The following is a 15,966-nucleotide window of genomic DNA, read 5'->3' on the forward strand; positions in this document are numbered from 1 at the left end:
TTCGAAGAGATCTTTGGATGTTCCTTTACGAGGCATACTTTGTCTGTCTCCCCACCATGTATTTTCAATGCGCTGGGTGTGCCCACCTGTGTCTGGGTCTACGAAGTTTAGGCTGTGGTTGACTGTGAGATGACTATAGCCCTCGTCTTTTAGGCAGTCGTAAGCTTTCCACATGTCGCTTATCACGCGTGTCCCCGGCAATATGTGAGCGGGTATGATGGGCAAGAGTGTGTCTTTATCCCTTTGCCCTACCGGAACAAGGAAGCATGCTTTGGTTTCGCGGCAGAGTTTAAAAAAGTTCATTGAAAACATTGATGTAACTAGATTATTGACAGTACTGCTGAAGTAGAAGCGATTGGGAGAAAGAGAGAAATCATCCCCCCCCCCCCCTTTTATTCACCAGGGACCCACACATGCGATGCATGTTTTCGTGCAGCGTGCAACATGCGTTAAACACACGAATAAGTAAATTGTAATGTTAATTTTTTGGAATGTGAACGAGTCAAGTAAAATAACAATTATTTTTGGGGGGCTAATTCTCAACTGAACCTCGCAGTGTAGTGGTGTAGAAGAGAGACTGGTAAGCGAGAGTTATGCGAAAGGTAAGTGTCTCGAGACCTGATGGGGTACAAGAAAAAAAGGGGAAAAAATGCATAAGGAGCCTGGGTAATATGGAGAAGAAAAAGAGAGAATGGAGCTAGGGGAAGAAGAGAATCGGCGAAAAGACAACGCGCGATAGCGCGCAATCAAATCCTCTTTTATTCACACAGTAAGTAGTAATTATCAATGTATATATTCAATACCTTAGGGAGTTGCTATTGTCTTCAAAAACAATAGAGCGCACACATAATTTAAAATAATTCTGCATGCATAATAAATATATGGGGTTATACGGAAGTCTTTCCAAGTATAGCTTAGCTAGTCATGAGAAAAGCACTCTCACAGACTCTCTTACCTTGAAACTCCAACAACGGTTACCAACGTCGCCCAACAACAAATCACACAGAGGCCGCCATTCGCCTTAATCACAGTCCACCATGTTGGATGCAACGTCACCATTTTTCTCATGAAAGCGAGGCCACGCGTGTGGAAACATCATGGCTGAGTCAGCGAGTACTTTGATTTCTTCAGAGTTTTGGTACTGCAATCTGGTGGACATACCGACAACAATATTTACCTGTGACAGTGACAGTGTATATTGGCTCGGGGAAGTCTACAACAACAGGAGAGGATGACAGTTCCGGTTGGACCTCCATAGAACTTTCCTCACCAGAAGCTTGGCCGAAAGTTGATGCTATGGATTAAAATGAAAAACATAAAAATACTTCTGATTATTTTACGATTTTAACCAAGGAATGTTTAAAGAGATACCGACAACAATATTTACCTGTCACAGTGACAGGGGACGATGGCACGCTTACATCAAACAATCGCACTCGTGCACGCGGTGGTTCTCGCTTTGTCGGAGATTTTCTTTTCCTGGGTGATCTTGACCAGCAAAAAATACTCGGAACTGCATGCTTCTCCAGAACACGCTTCCCTGTTAAAGTTGTCTTAAAATCCGCTTCCTTAAAGTGTACAGAACATACTCTTGTGCTGTTTGTTATCTGTAGATGGACCAGATCATAATAATTAATGTAAATACATGTGCGCGACAATGACATCGATAACCTAACCGACTTACCTGGACACTTTTGCCCTCGTCTCGCCGTATTTTGACAACCCGCTGCTTTCGAATGGCTTCATCACTGGGAAATTGGTGAAAGGTATGATTTGGAATATTTTTAGCGCGAGTATTTTTACATTGCGGCACGCAACAGTGATCTCCGTTGGGCATGATTGCAGATGATCGCCTTGTCTCCTCGATCGCCGGAAGTTGACTTTACAAGCGTGGCCTCGCATTGGTGTCAAAAGTGCATGACGTCAATCCAAGATGGCTGCTGTGCGATAAAGGCGAATATTCAAAGCGATTGCACTAGAGCCCAGACTCTCCGAGACCCCGACAATATTCCAGCTGGAGTCTAGGCAGTGTAATCACCGTAATGGCGTCTTACATGTGATCTACAGTCGAAGACCTCGTCGCTGGTTCATATATAGAGATAAGAGAGTCTATAAGAATGCCTTTTTCATGGCTAGATAAGCTATAGAACACAGTGTCATGTCTTTTTACCTCACTGAATACAGCAAAGATAATGTCTGTGTTTTATTATGTAGAAATTATTTTACCGTAGACGGTAGTCCGATCTCTCTATTTTCTGTGCTCGTTTTTTCCCATGATTCAAGGAACTAAAACTAGCAGTTACAAAAAATCAGAGAAATACGATTGTACTAATACACTGATCAACTGTGTTCCACTGCTATAGTCACTATTGATTTTATGTCATATATAATAAAATGTAAACTGGTCAGACTGTGAACTGTAGACCAGGGGTAAAATGAAGACTGGAGTGTCCAGACATATATCACGTTATTTCCACGGTCAGCGTAAACAGGCTAGCCGGAGCTTAATTTTCGCTAATTTGAGTAATATTCAGGCTGATTGAATGATTGACACTGATTGAGTGTTGTGCTGTTTTAGTGGAACCACGTATGACGTCATCGCTTTCATCATTTGCATAATACAAAAACGTAAATAGCTCTAAAACGAAAAAAGATATTCCAAAAAATAAACTGCCATTCTTCTTTACTTTGAAAAGCCTTTCAAATAAGCAGCAATTACTTTTTACTTCATAGGTACTTTAAGCAAAAACCCACTTGTCACTGATTGTAGTTGTGTTTTCTGACAAAAACAACTATGAGTAGTTAAATGGTTTTCTGCAGAATACATTAGGGCCATTTATACGAGGAAAATAAGCCACAGCTTACACAAGATGTGAACTTACCATATAAATGGTACATTTTCACCAGTTCACATCCTACACTACCTGTGGATAACATAAGCCGCAGCTTGTGTAAGATGAGGGTTTATAAAATAACTGAGCTACTACTCACACTCGCATTGGTCAATAGGTATGTTTGGATGAGAGTATGTACACACTGTTGTGAAGTTTTAGATTCGTGTGAATTTTGGGAATTATTTTATAAAAGCAATAGAGCACTTTTTCCTTTTTTACATAGCCCCATCTAAACACTCAGGGGGCTGGGAGAATTCGCGATTACGTCTCAGGTTTGCATAACTATCTCGAATTCCCCCTACCCTCCTCGTGTTTAGATAAGGCTATGTAAACATGGAAAAAGTGCTCTAGTTAGTACTTAATTTGGGCTTGACTGAAATAACCCGCAGCTTAAATAAGACACGAAACCACTCGTATAAATGGTGTCTCGGCTGGTTCTTGGCTTACTTAGGACCAAAATCATACTGTGCAAGCACAAGTTTTTCCTGTGTTTCCAACACAAAAGTGAGGCATTAGTCTTGAATAAGTCATGCACCATTTGTACGAGCACTTTGTGTCTTATATAAGTCGTGCTCGTATAAATGGTCCTGTTCGCATCTTTTGTAAGCCGTGGCTTCTGTTGTCAGTGGCTTATTTTTCTCGTATAAATGACCCTATCTTCATGGAAGCTATTCCAATAATTGGTCAAATTGAAGAACTTGTGTGCAGTGAAAATGAATGTTGTTATTATTATGTGCTGTTTACATCAGTGACATGACTTTTGTAGTGATTTACACGAAGCCATGATTAACTCCCTTTGATCATATTTGTAACCAGAAATATCTCATGAGTCAGATCGGTCTTAGTTATACCTGCTTGATCCAATGACTAAAACTCTGAATTCTTTGTCTATTAAGTTTCGCAGTTAATCATAACAATTACGATTTCCTCAAATGTGATTGGTGGATAAACTGCTGTATTTTGTTCTAATTAATCTGCAAAGTTGCAATCGGACAGTGTAATTGGACAGTTAGCTGTAATCGGACACCTGTAATCAGACATTTACATGAGCCATTCATTTTAAGTCCTCTTCACTAAATCCACCAATCACAACATTGGTTACAATCACTATAGTAACCAATTCAAGAGACTGACTTTGCAAAATTGTGGAGGTTTAGTCTTAGGTGACTGTTTTGAAAAAAACTTAACAGCCATTTTGTAAGCTATTCTACATTTTTAATTATGATATTTAAAAATGACTATTTTAGCAGCTCTTTTTCAAATGAAACTTTACTTTACTTACTTTACTTTTATTTGTGGGATTTTGTAATGGTTATGATTAATTTGTAACAGGACTGGACATCGTGTTGTCCAATTCGGTCTGAAATCATACTCGTAAGAGATTCCAGTATCCAAGGAGATAAAACTACTGGGCATAACTTTAGACGAAAAACTAAAATTCGATTCACACATTGCGGACATTTGTCGCAAGGTGGGGAGCCAAATAAACGTTCTAAGCAGGTTAAAGAACATTCTACCTTGGAAAACGAAGGAATCCTTGTATCGAGCTTTTATTTTACCATATTTTTCTTATTGTAGTCAGGTTTGGTATCACTGTGGAAGAAGGAATATAGAAAAACTGGAAAGAACAAATTCGAGGGCCTTGAGATTTGTGTACAGCGACAAGATATCGACGTACGAAGCGCTCTTAGGGCGTATCGGATCAACATCAACCTTAGAAAATCGTCGCACTCAAGACATGTTACTGACTGTGAACAATATTATTCAAGGCAGGGCTCCTTCCAGTTTCAAAAATCTTATAACTGAGAAGAGAACAGCGTACAATCTTCGCGGAAATTTTAATCTTTCCATACCTAAAATACTCGTGATTAACAAATAGCACTCCCACTTCGCGGTCTTCCAATTTTGTCAAGTATTCGTTTGCTTACAGACCGAATTGGACTCCACTCAGTCCTATAACCATTATTAATCAGTGATGTATGGAGACATGTACAAGTGAAACATTAACTTAAATTACCAGTACAATTCCACGAGATGATATATTTGCATCCCTGTGAAGGAAGTAATTGAGATTAACGCCCAAGTCGCTAGTGGAGGGAAGGTGCCTACGAAGCCCGGGGCTGCAACCGCAGGCACATCCCCAAGGCGCTAGAACACCCGACTGGCCTGCCCAACCCGCAACCAAGCCACGAGCCCCCCGCGCCAAGCTCCCTACAGGCACCCGTCACACTCAAGCCAGATGGCATTGGTGGAAAAGAGAAAAAAAACCGGTAAACTATAATTCAATCCACAACGCCACACTAACAGAGCAGTGAACACACTGCGAGCACATGGGACGACAACACATGTACTAACCAAAAATACCGCTGGACAATGTCAGCCCCAGGGCTCTCACGACCATATGACTGCTGCAAACGCTACAGAACGCACCAAACGCTAAACAAACGCTAACAGATGGCCAAGGCACTATCAAACGCCTACAAAAAAAACGCTATTGACCAGACTAGCCCCTGGTCATAAACTATGTAAAATTTCATTGAACTATATCAAACGCTACAGAACGCACCAAACGCTAACCAGACGCTCACAGACGGCCAAGACACTAACAACCGCCTATAAAAACGCTACTGACCAGACTAGCTCCTAGTCCTTAACTATGTTAAATTTCATTTAACTATATCTAAATTGTTGGGGATGTAAACCAGTGAAAATAGTTTACACAACTCCAATAAAGTCAATAGGTAATCTTTATGTTCCAAAAATTGTTTGTCTATTCAGCTTCATATATAATTAGGACAAAATGAGTTCCAATGAATTTAAGCTAAATTTAAATTTAAATTAATTAACTACAAGATGATATGATTGTGACCATATAAAAGAAAGGTAAAAAGTTAAGTCTGCATTCCAGCCTAGTGGCCAGGCAGGCACACATCGATCATTTCCTTTGCGTGAGGCAACTAGGGGTCAACTCCCCTATAGATCAGTGAGCATTTATCTAATTTATAGATTAGAGGAATCTGTTTATTTGTATTAATTACACGCTCTAGACTTCAAACCAGTTGAGTGAGATGACAGCCACTTAAAAATCCAGAGTGATTGTTGGCTGTTACACTTTCATGCAATTTGACCCAGTTAAACTTAAAAAAAAGTAATTATTTATCTATTAATTTTAGTTATTTTATGTATCTTATTAGTACACGACCCCACAAGCTTGTTAGCTTTGACGTCTTTTATCGTGTATAAATAAAGGTTGTATGTATGTATGTATGTATGTGTATCAATTTTAATCTTCACCAGTTTTTCTCATTCATGCTCCTTTTAGTTTTTCCATGTTATTTTGAGTTCTTAGTTTGAGCTGTTATTTTGATACGATGACCGGTTGATCATCAATGCTAAAATTACCTTAAAACTGGATGACCTAACCCTGTTAATTTCTTGTAGTCTTCATGTCCCTTTTTGGTTTTTCCACGTTCTTTTGAGTTCTTAGTCTTGAGCTGTCATTTTGATACTATGATCGTCAATACTAAAGTTGCCTAAAAATTGGACGACCTAACCCTGTTAATTCCTTGTAGTCATATTTACACCTGGATAAAGAAAGATGTTGTGAGACTGAGAGGATACTGTTTTGCCAAAACACATGACACAATGATCTCAGTCAGGCTGGAACCCAGACTGCCGGATCCAGAGTCCTGCACACATACCATTAGACCACGATACCTTAAAATGTTGAAAGAAAATTAACGCAAGTAAGGGACCGTTCATTTTTTATGAGGGAGGGGGGGCTGGTGGGATTTGGGAAGCACCATTTAAAAATCGCATGACCCCCCCTCAGCTTACCAATTTTTTCACATGGCCCCCCCTTATAGCGGTCATTTTTTGGGATGACCCCCCCCCCAAAAAAAAAAATTGAACAAACAATATTTAGATTTCAACTTTTTTAATATTTCTCTATTATCCCCCTACTTCACGTTATTGTGCTCACTATGAAGACAATATTTACAATCTCTATACGACAGAGAGCTGTTGTTTAAAAAACAAATCAAAAGAAAGAGAAGTCAATTTCGGATCTCCTAGTTATGGCTCGCCCTGAGCGTGTGGCATTTGGCCTCTCAGTGGCATCTTCCTCATCTGAATTGATGAATGCAAGAATGACGTCACTTGAGTCATCTCCTCCCCCAGAGTCAATGGCATCACTGTCATACTCATCATTGTCACTTTCATCCGTTTCACTGCTGTCAGCACTTGCCCTGTTGTCATTTTGTGTCAATGTCCTGGCATTTCTCAGTGTTGGTTGGGCAGCTCTGAGAGGACTCTTCTGCTGCAAGCATGAATGTCTTACAATTGCCTTTACTTTCTCACTCTTGCTGCTTTTCAAATGCTGCTTCAGCCCGTGGTGGTTTGAGTACTTGTTTAGTTCTGGAACACGTAGCTTTTTAAGCTTGGTTAGACCTTCGCACAACTCAGTCCAAGGATAATCCTCCTCCCTACTTAACTTTGCCTTTTCTTCTGCTCTCTTTTGCCTTTTAAATTCCAGCACTTCAAGATGCTGAAGATAATCCACCACAAACTTCGATTTGAGAATAAACTTATCTGCAAATAGAGCAACGCTCTCTGGGTCAGATAAAACCAGCCTGCCACTTCCATGCTCGTTCTTCTTTATATTGTTAATCCAATCGGGGAGAGAGCGCATTACTACATGAGCATCATGAAAGAGGCTCATTCCAAAATGCGCAATAATGGCGAAAGCGACGAGTCGTTTAAGAAAAGGTTTACAGCAGAACGATCCAGGCAGTTTGACATCTTACAAGCAAAAGAAGCAATTTTTCTAGGTGCGGATGGCTGTTCAGAAAGGGCGAGTGAGTTTTCCATGCAAGGGTACCAGTTGAAGCCCAGTGATGGAAGAAAACTGAACTTCTCCATCAAAGAGCACAGAGCAATGGTGGAAAAGTTGAATGTCATATTGAAAGATGTAAAGGAACACGATTCCACACTCTTTCAGTCCAATGGGCTTGCTTTAAAGCAGGGCGAAGAATTTGCCCACAGTTTTAATGTAAAACAGATCAAATGTACAGAAGCTAAGTTGATGAAGGTCACGCAGGACATGGAAGCACTAGAATATAAGAAGAGCAATTATAACAGCATATTCAAAGGCATACTCAAACAGCACATCAACAAAAGGAGAAGGAAAAAAGAAAACCGCAGAAAGTCAAATGAAAAAAAGAGGAAGCGGACTGAAAACAACGTCCAACGAGTTTATGGAATCTGTGTTGGAAACCCGCTAGGAAATGATCTTCCATAATGCCTTGTGTACCCTCCTAGAACGGCCGTCCCGGAAGAGTGTCTTAAAGTTGAGGATGTTGCCACGTCGATATTTAGAAGAGATGGGCCATACATCGCCCAGCTCTTGGAAGGGAATTATTTCACCAATGCTGCAAGAAGCAGAATCACCACCAACCTTGAGCGGGAAGTCAGAGATTATGTTTACACCTTCATGTACCCTGAAGAGTACACTCTGACGGAAAGCATTGCTGCTTCTTGCAGCATTGGTGAAAGAGACTCCCATAGCAGCACAAGCAGCGACGAAGAACTCGACGACAGCGGAGATGAAGATGAGTGCCGGTGAAAGTTGCATTCGAAAATAACAGTGTTAAATACTTCTTTTCAGTAGCTACAAATGCTTTTTGTCGCCAAACGTTTTTTTAAAGCAGAAGGAAAGTTTGTAATAAATTTGTATCCTGCCTTCTATGTTTATTCTATAGCAATTTTTTTGATATTCAAACATTATGCCATTTTAAAGTTTTACTAAAATATTTCACGTGACCCCCCCTTTTTCCCTTATTTTTTTGGGATGGCCCCCCCTCGAAAGCCATTTTTTTTCGCATGGCCCCCCCCCCAAATCCCACCAGCCCCCCCTACCTCATAAAAAATGAACGGTCCCTAAATTTGTTGTAAAATATGGCAAGATGTGAAGAGAAAAACCATAAATATTGCACAGACAAGATATAAATATGAAGACATCAATGATCATCGTAGTTATATGCACAACTTAAGCAGCTGTGAAATGCAAGCCTGAAAAAAGAATTTGGGCTTGAACGGGATTGGAACCCATGACTTCTACGATACCGGTGCAGTGCTCTACCAACTGGGCTATCAAGCCAACTGGGAGCTAGCCACGTTGTGAAACTGTAGTTCGTAATATACCCGTAGATGGTAAGGAACGCAAGTGATCATATAAAGATCTTGTTTTTAAATTACGCGAAAAAATAAGCAAGAAAATGCTTTTTACCCCCTCGAACCCCCAGATGAGGGCCCTTAGGCACACTAAGATGATACTCATGTCTAATAATCAATCTAGGCTAAAAACAAAAAAATGCCGAGGAACGCCCCTGAAAACATGTAAATCGAATTGTGAATCAGGCTTCTCCCATGCTGCCCGTTAAATAACAAACCCTAACATGATCTTTTCTTTCTCATTTCGTTAGGAATATCAACGGAAGAAACATCTATATTGACAGCGCAGTTGACAAGATACCTTGACAGGAGATCAAGTCCAATATCCGGGTTAGCGAGGGTAGAAATTCGACGTAAAGCGACATCAAATTTTAGCCAGTGAAAACCTGCTTTGATGAATATGGCAACGACGACACAGGGGAAGGCTCACGAATATAAACATTGTGGCCAGTTGTTTGACCAGTTATCAGCTTACAAGGAACATGAACGAACTCACACAACAGTGAAGCTGTATACATGCAAGTATTGTAAAAAGTGCTTTAGCCGATTAGAAATTTGGAAACAACATGAACGAAGCCATACAGGAGAGAAGCTGTATACATGCAAACATTGTGAAAAGTGCTTTAGCCAATCATCAACGTGCAAGCGACATGAGCGAACTCACACAGGAGTTAAGCCGTATACATGCAAGTATTGTAAAAAGTGTTTTCGCCGATTAGAAAAGTGCAAGCAACATGAACGAATTCATACAGGAGAGAAGCCGTATACATGTAAGTATTGCAAAAAGTGCTTTAGCCGATTAGAAATTTGCAAGCAACATGAACGAAGCCATACAGGAGAGAAGCCGTATACATGCAAGCATTGTGAAAAAAGTTTTAACCACTTATCAAATTGCAAGAAACATGAACGTACTCACACTGGTGAGAGGCCTTATACATGCAAGCATTGTGATAAGAGCTTTAGCCAGTCATCAATTTGCAAGCGACATGAACGAACTCACACAGGAGTGAAGCCATACACATGCAAGCATTGCGAAAAGTGCTTTAACCAGTCATCAACTTGCAAGCGTCATGAACGAACTCACACAGGAGAGAAGCCGTATACATGCAAGCATTGCAAACAGTGCTTTAGCCAGTTATCAACTTGCAAGCGGCATGAAGAGAAACACACGATAGACAGTTCGTTAAAACACAAGCAGCGTGAGTGCTTGTAACTAAAAAGACATCTTCAGGAGCCAGCAACAACTCACGATGGCAAAAAGTCTCGTATATTGTTTTCTTCCACGACTGAGGAAAATTTAAGCCAAGTTGAAAGTTTCACCTGTTGGATTTGACAGAAGGAATTAAGCAGCGAGACATGTCTCATCCAACATTACGATGATCATATGAGATAATAATGACGCGTATGTGAACCTTATCATATGCTAGCCTATTATGTATTTTGGCTTACTTTCCCGCCTCGTTGTAGATTCATTAGGACACAATTAATTCTGGTAAAGTTAGTGTTTGAGGAAAGTCAATTTTTTTTTTTTGAAGTGCCAAATTGAGCTAACCGACAGTGTTCACGGTGATAGAAACTTGGAACTTCTCCTTACCTGCAGCAAACCTGTATTGTACCTGTACGTGATGCTTTCAAGGTAAAATCAGTTTAATGCACAAAGCTAGATATGATGTCGTAATCACCATACCATTGAATATCCCAGTCGACACTTGTATTCTCTTGGTATACTCACGAGCTTTTAATTTTACGTGGTTTCATTGTCAACACTCCACTTGAGGGGCCAAACAGAATAAGAACGTGACTATTTGAAATTTGCGTTCATTTCATTTCTTCATCAGATATTTAACTTTCTTCCATTTATTTCAAGCGGGGAATAAAATAACCAAGGAGATCTTCCGCGTGTTTTGAAGAAAAGAAGGCGTGAAAAGTAAAATTGTCCCGTTTGTTACTTCACGTACTTTTTACGATAACTGCAGAAATTCGCGCGCGTTCACTAGCAAATTTTCATTGTCAATAACCGGACAGACACACGAATTTATAATTTATGCGATGCGTCAACGAGCGAGAGCGGACAATCTGATAATAGGCCACGTTCGACATATCAATATTCTTACATCGATCCGAGGCTTCCGGGTCAAAATTGCAAATTTTTAAAGTTTCCTTTGTCTTTCAATTCCCAAAAGAGACTTGGATACAAAGAAAACACCACCAAGCATAGAAGTTTGTCCTGAAAACCTCGGAGCCATGTTAGAATATTGATATATTGAACGTGGCCTGTTTGTTATTGTAAAAAAAAAAAAAAAAAAAAAAACAGATCGACGTCAGTTTTTCATTCGTCTGCCCTGTTATTGACAATGAATTTCGTCATAACATTGTCAAAGTAATGTTCAGTTGCACTCAGCTATCACCTAGTGAATCCACAGCTAATTTGACAATGTTATAACGAAATTCATGATCAACAACAGGACAGACGCATCAAATTGAATTTAAAATGAGCGAAAATCATTGTAAAACACCACAGTCAAATTCAAAGCTGTCTTTAATAGGCCAATTTTGAAAATGTGTATATTTTCACTCAAGGTCCAAAAATAACTTCCGATTGCCAATAGGCCAATTTCGATATATGAAAATTCTAACTTGACTCCGAGGTTTACGGGATAAAACAAAAGAAATCACATCGAGGATGAGGGTTGAATAATTAATTTCTTTTGTTTTATTCCCGTGAGCCTCGGAGCCATGTTAGAATTTTCATAGAAACATGCACACTGCTTAGTTAATAACCCGTCCACACTAAACCAAAGAAATTTGAAGACGCAGTTTTTACTCCGAAACACATCTGATGTACTCCATCCTCACTTTTCCGAAAAAAAATTGAAAACGAAACAATCACCGGCGACAGAAGCGCTTGAGTGTAGCCCCCGAGGGTTATAACCCTGGGATGAATAGCAGGGGTGAGGACGGGGATGAACGGCACGGGTGAGGACGTTTGTCGTGATTACTGTAATACTTTGACCTCGCACTCTCTGAGACTGCCCCACTAGTTTTTCAGCGACTCTTTTTGGCAACTTTTTTCGCGACTTTTTGGGGACTTTTTGGCAGACACAAGTTGCACATGTGACGTGTGACCTTCATTCCTTACCTCCTATCCCTCACACTCAATTCACCACCCGTCTATCACTTCATTCCTCCACTGCTCGTCAACCGCTTCTCCCAATTGTTAACCCCCACCTGTTATTTTTCAACTCTTTTCGCCCAGAATTCTCCACCTACACTAACATTTCTGCCGGGTTACTCTTGTCTTTCCAATATTTGAAGTTCAGCGCAGTTTGATTTCCTTTACATGTATGCGTCAAAATACGTTGCATAATGAACAGAATATATCATTCTAGAATCAAACAAAACAAGCAATGAGACAATTAATCAATAAATAGACACACATCAGTTCACATCAAAAATCATTTCGATCAAGTCTGATGCGAAAAAATATCAGAGTCATGGACGTGAATCGAAGTTGCATCGATCGGTATGTCAGATCAGAGGGAAAGGTCTATTCTGAAAATGGAGGATAGGAGGTGGAAGAGAGCGATCTTCATCCAAACTTACCGTCACCTCCGTCCCAAGTGCCCGTATCCGTAAAACAAATGTTTTCAGTTTGCCCGGGCTCGAAACATGTTTCGCAGGCAAATGAGTCGATTGTGTTTCTTGGAAAACAAACATTGATTATTTTTGTGCCACGAGTTTACTTCTAGATGACGCTATGCACTTCAGCCCCACCTCCTCCGCCCAACCATGGACACGCTGCGGGAATGATGACAGTTTGGCAGGATTTTCAAAGAGGGGACTGACCCCAATTAGTCATTTCCACGCGTTCCGTTAGTTGGGGTGGAGCGCGGGAAAACGGCGGAGTGAAGAAAAGAGAGACAGTTTTGGTGCGAGGAGCGAACGCGCCATTTTTCGCGCTACGCCCTAACTAACTGAACTCCTGGCAGAGGCTAAGTGACAGTGCGCTAGACTCGATGCCTCATGACAATCAGAGTAATGCCGCTGATTGAAGTGCGGAAAGTGTGCCTCGCTTTTTGTTGCTGAATTTCTTTCACATTTCTAAAGTCACTAGACGTCATTCACCATCACTAGACGCAATTTACCATCACTAGACATAATCCACCATCACTAGACGTCATTCACCATCACTAGACGTAATTCACCATCACTAGACGTAATTCACCAACACTAGACATAATTCACCATCACTAGACGTCATTCACCATCACTAGACATCATTCACCATCACTAGACGTAATTCACCATCACTAGACATAATTCACCATCACTAGACGTAATTCACCATCACTAGACATAATTCACCATCACTAGACGTCATTCACCATCAATAGACATCATTCACCATCACTAGACGTAATTCACCATCACTAGACGCAATTTACCATCATTAGACATAATTCACCATCACTAAACGTCATTCACCATCACTAGACGTAATTCACCATCACTAGACGTAATTCACCATCACTAGACATAATTCACCATCACTAGACGTCATTCACCATCAATAGACATCATTCACCATCACTAGATGTAATTCACCATCACTAGACGCAATTTACCATCATTAGACATAATTCACCATCACTAAACGTCATTCACCATCACTAGACGTAATTCACCATCACTAGACGTAATTCACCATCACTAGACATAATTCACCATCACTAGACGTCATTCACCATCAATAGACATCATTCACCATCACTAGATGTAATTCACCATCACTAGACGCAATTTACCATCACTAGACATAATTCACCATCACTAGACGTCATTCACCATCACTAGACGCAATTCACCATCACTAGACGCAATTTACCATCATTAGACATAATTCACCATCACTAGACTTCATTCACCAACACCAGACATAATTCACCATCACTAGACATAATTCACATCACTAGACGTAACTCACCATCACTAGACGCAATTTACCATCATTAGACATAATTCACCATCACTAGACATCATTCACCATCACTAGACATAATTCATCATCACTAGACGCAATCACTAGACGTAACTCACCATCACTAGACGCAATTTACCATCATTAGACATAATTCACCATTATTAGACATAATTCACCATCACTAGACGTCATTCAACATCACTAGACGTCATTCAACATCACTAGACATCATTGGCCATCACTAGACGTAATTCACCATCACTAGACGCAATTTACCATTATTAGACATAATTCACCATCACTAGACTTCATTCACCAACACTAGAAATAATTCACCATCACTAGACATAGACATAATTCACCATCATATCACTAGACGTAACTCACCATCACTAGACGCAATTTACTATCATTAGACATAATTCACCATCACTAGACGTCATTCACCATCGCTAGACATAATTCATCATCACTAGACGCAATCACTAAACGTCATTCAACATCACTTGACATACTTCACAATCACTAGGCATCATTCAAGATCACTAGACATCATTCACCATCACTAGATGTCATTCACCATCACTAGACGTCATTCACCATCACTAGATATCATTTACCATCACTAGAAGTCATTCAACATCACTAAACGTCATTCACCATCACTAAAAGTCTTTCACGATCACTAGACGTCATTCACGATCACAAAAGATGTCATTTACCATCACAAGACGTCATTCATGATCACCATCACTAAACTTCATTCACCGTCACTCAGTGTTTCAACCAGAGCGCGCCATTACGGGAATCCCGCGTTGCAATCAGAGATGGCCCCCAGAAAAACGAAGACAGGGCCAATTTGGCCACCGATACGGTCACCAATGTAACTAACATTTTATCCTTGGCGACCAAAATTAGGCAAAAATTCTGGTTTAGTCACCATAATGGCGACTACATTTCTCTGTGTTGACGATCAGTCCGGTTATTTTGTCTCACATTATGTCCTTCTAGAAAGTCATATTGAAAGATCTTTGCTTCTAAAACATTCAACATAAGATAAGAAGTCAATCCATCCTTTTGCTCTGCTGTATTGACTATCTCACATCGGAAAACTTCCAAGTTTGAAATCGCCCTATAATGCATTGCAAACCCTTGATCATTGACTATGTCATGTATGCCTAAGGACTGTTCTCTTGTAATGCACGGATCATACTAGTATCTGATTCGAGAGTAGAAACACTTCAAAAAGCACTTACTATTAAATTTTATCCTAGATCCTAATATACTGCTTTATTTTCCTTGGTACCCTGACGCATTTTTCCTTCTGTAGCTTTCAATTTATTGGCCCCTTTCCTAAAAAATTGGCCCCTAAAAAGGTATTCAGGGGCCACTTTGGCCCTCAAGAAAAATTTCCTGGCTGAAACACTGGTCACTAGACGTCATTCCGCATCACTAGACATCATTCACCATCACAAGACGTCATCTACCGTTACAAGACGTCATTCTCCAAATTCGAAATGTAAAATCCTCATAGCCGCCTTCTCTATGGAATATGAACGCTCCTAAGCTAAATAATACTCTCGCCATCATCAACGTCATCTGGCATTTGGTGTGCCGCTACTTATTGATAATTCTAAATCTCGCATTTTTCTCAGGGTAAAAAAGGAATTTCTACTCAAATTAATAAGAAGAGTGACTAATGACCTTTACTTCTTAAACTATCGCCGCATATTTGTTAATTTTTATGTAATGGTCTTCTTAGTAACGTAACCGCTCATAAACTTTTTCTTGACGCTCGATGCTGAAAGATTGCTTTCTAAACCTGAAATATAAGACAATTGCAACTGCTTCCTGATCTCT

At 40.1% G+C, this 15,966-nt stretch overlaps 1 protein-coding gene and 1 pseudogene across 1 annotated transcript; one reads left to right on the forward strand and one right to left on the reverse strand.

Annotated features, from left to right (window-relative positions):
• Window positions 1–1,035: 1,035 nt before the first annotated feature.
• Window positions 1,036–1,888, reverse strand: LOC149103977 (THAP domain-containing protein 1-like). Its single transcript, XM_089274031.1, has 3 exons — window positions 1,685–1,888; window positions 1,388–1,607; window positions 1,036–1,294 (listed from the first exon to the last, which is right to left on the reverse strand). Exons 1-3 carry the CDS (start codon window positions 1,835–1,837, stop codon window positions 1,128–1,130), a joined length of 540 nt encoding a protein of 179 aa, XP_089130157.1. The 5' UTR covers window positions 1,838–1,888; the 3' UTR covers window positions 1,036–1,127.
• Window positions 1,889–9,519: 7,631 nt separating this feature from the next.
• On the forward strand, window positions 9,520–10,518 carry LOC149103978 (uncharacterized; annotated as a pseudogene).
• The last annotated feature ends 5,448 nt before the right edge of the window (window positions 10,519–15,966 follow it).

The sequence above is a fragment of the Orbicella faveolata genome, unplaced genomic scaffold, assembly GCF_042242905.1.
Source record: "Orbicella faveolata isolate gen_17 unplaced genomic scaffold, um_ofav_v1 contig_35, whole genome shotgun sequence".
Taxonomy (NCBI): Eukaryota; Metazoa; Cnidaria; class Anthozoa; order Scleractinia; family Merulinidae; genus Orbicella; species Orbicella faveolata.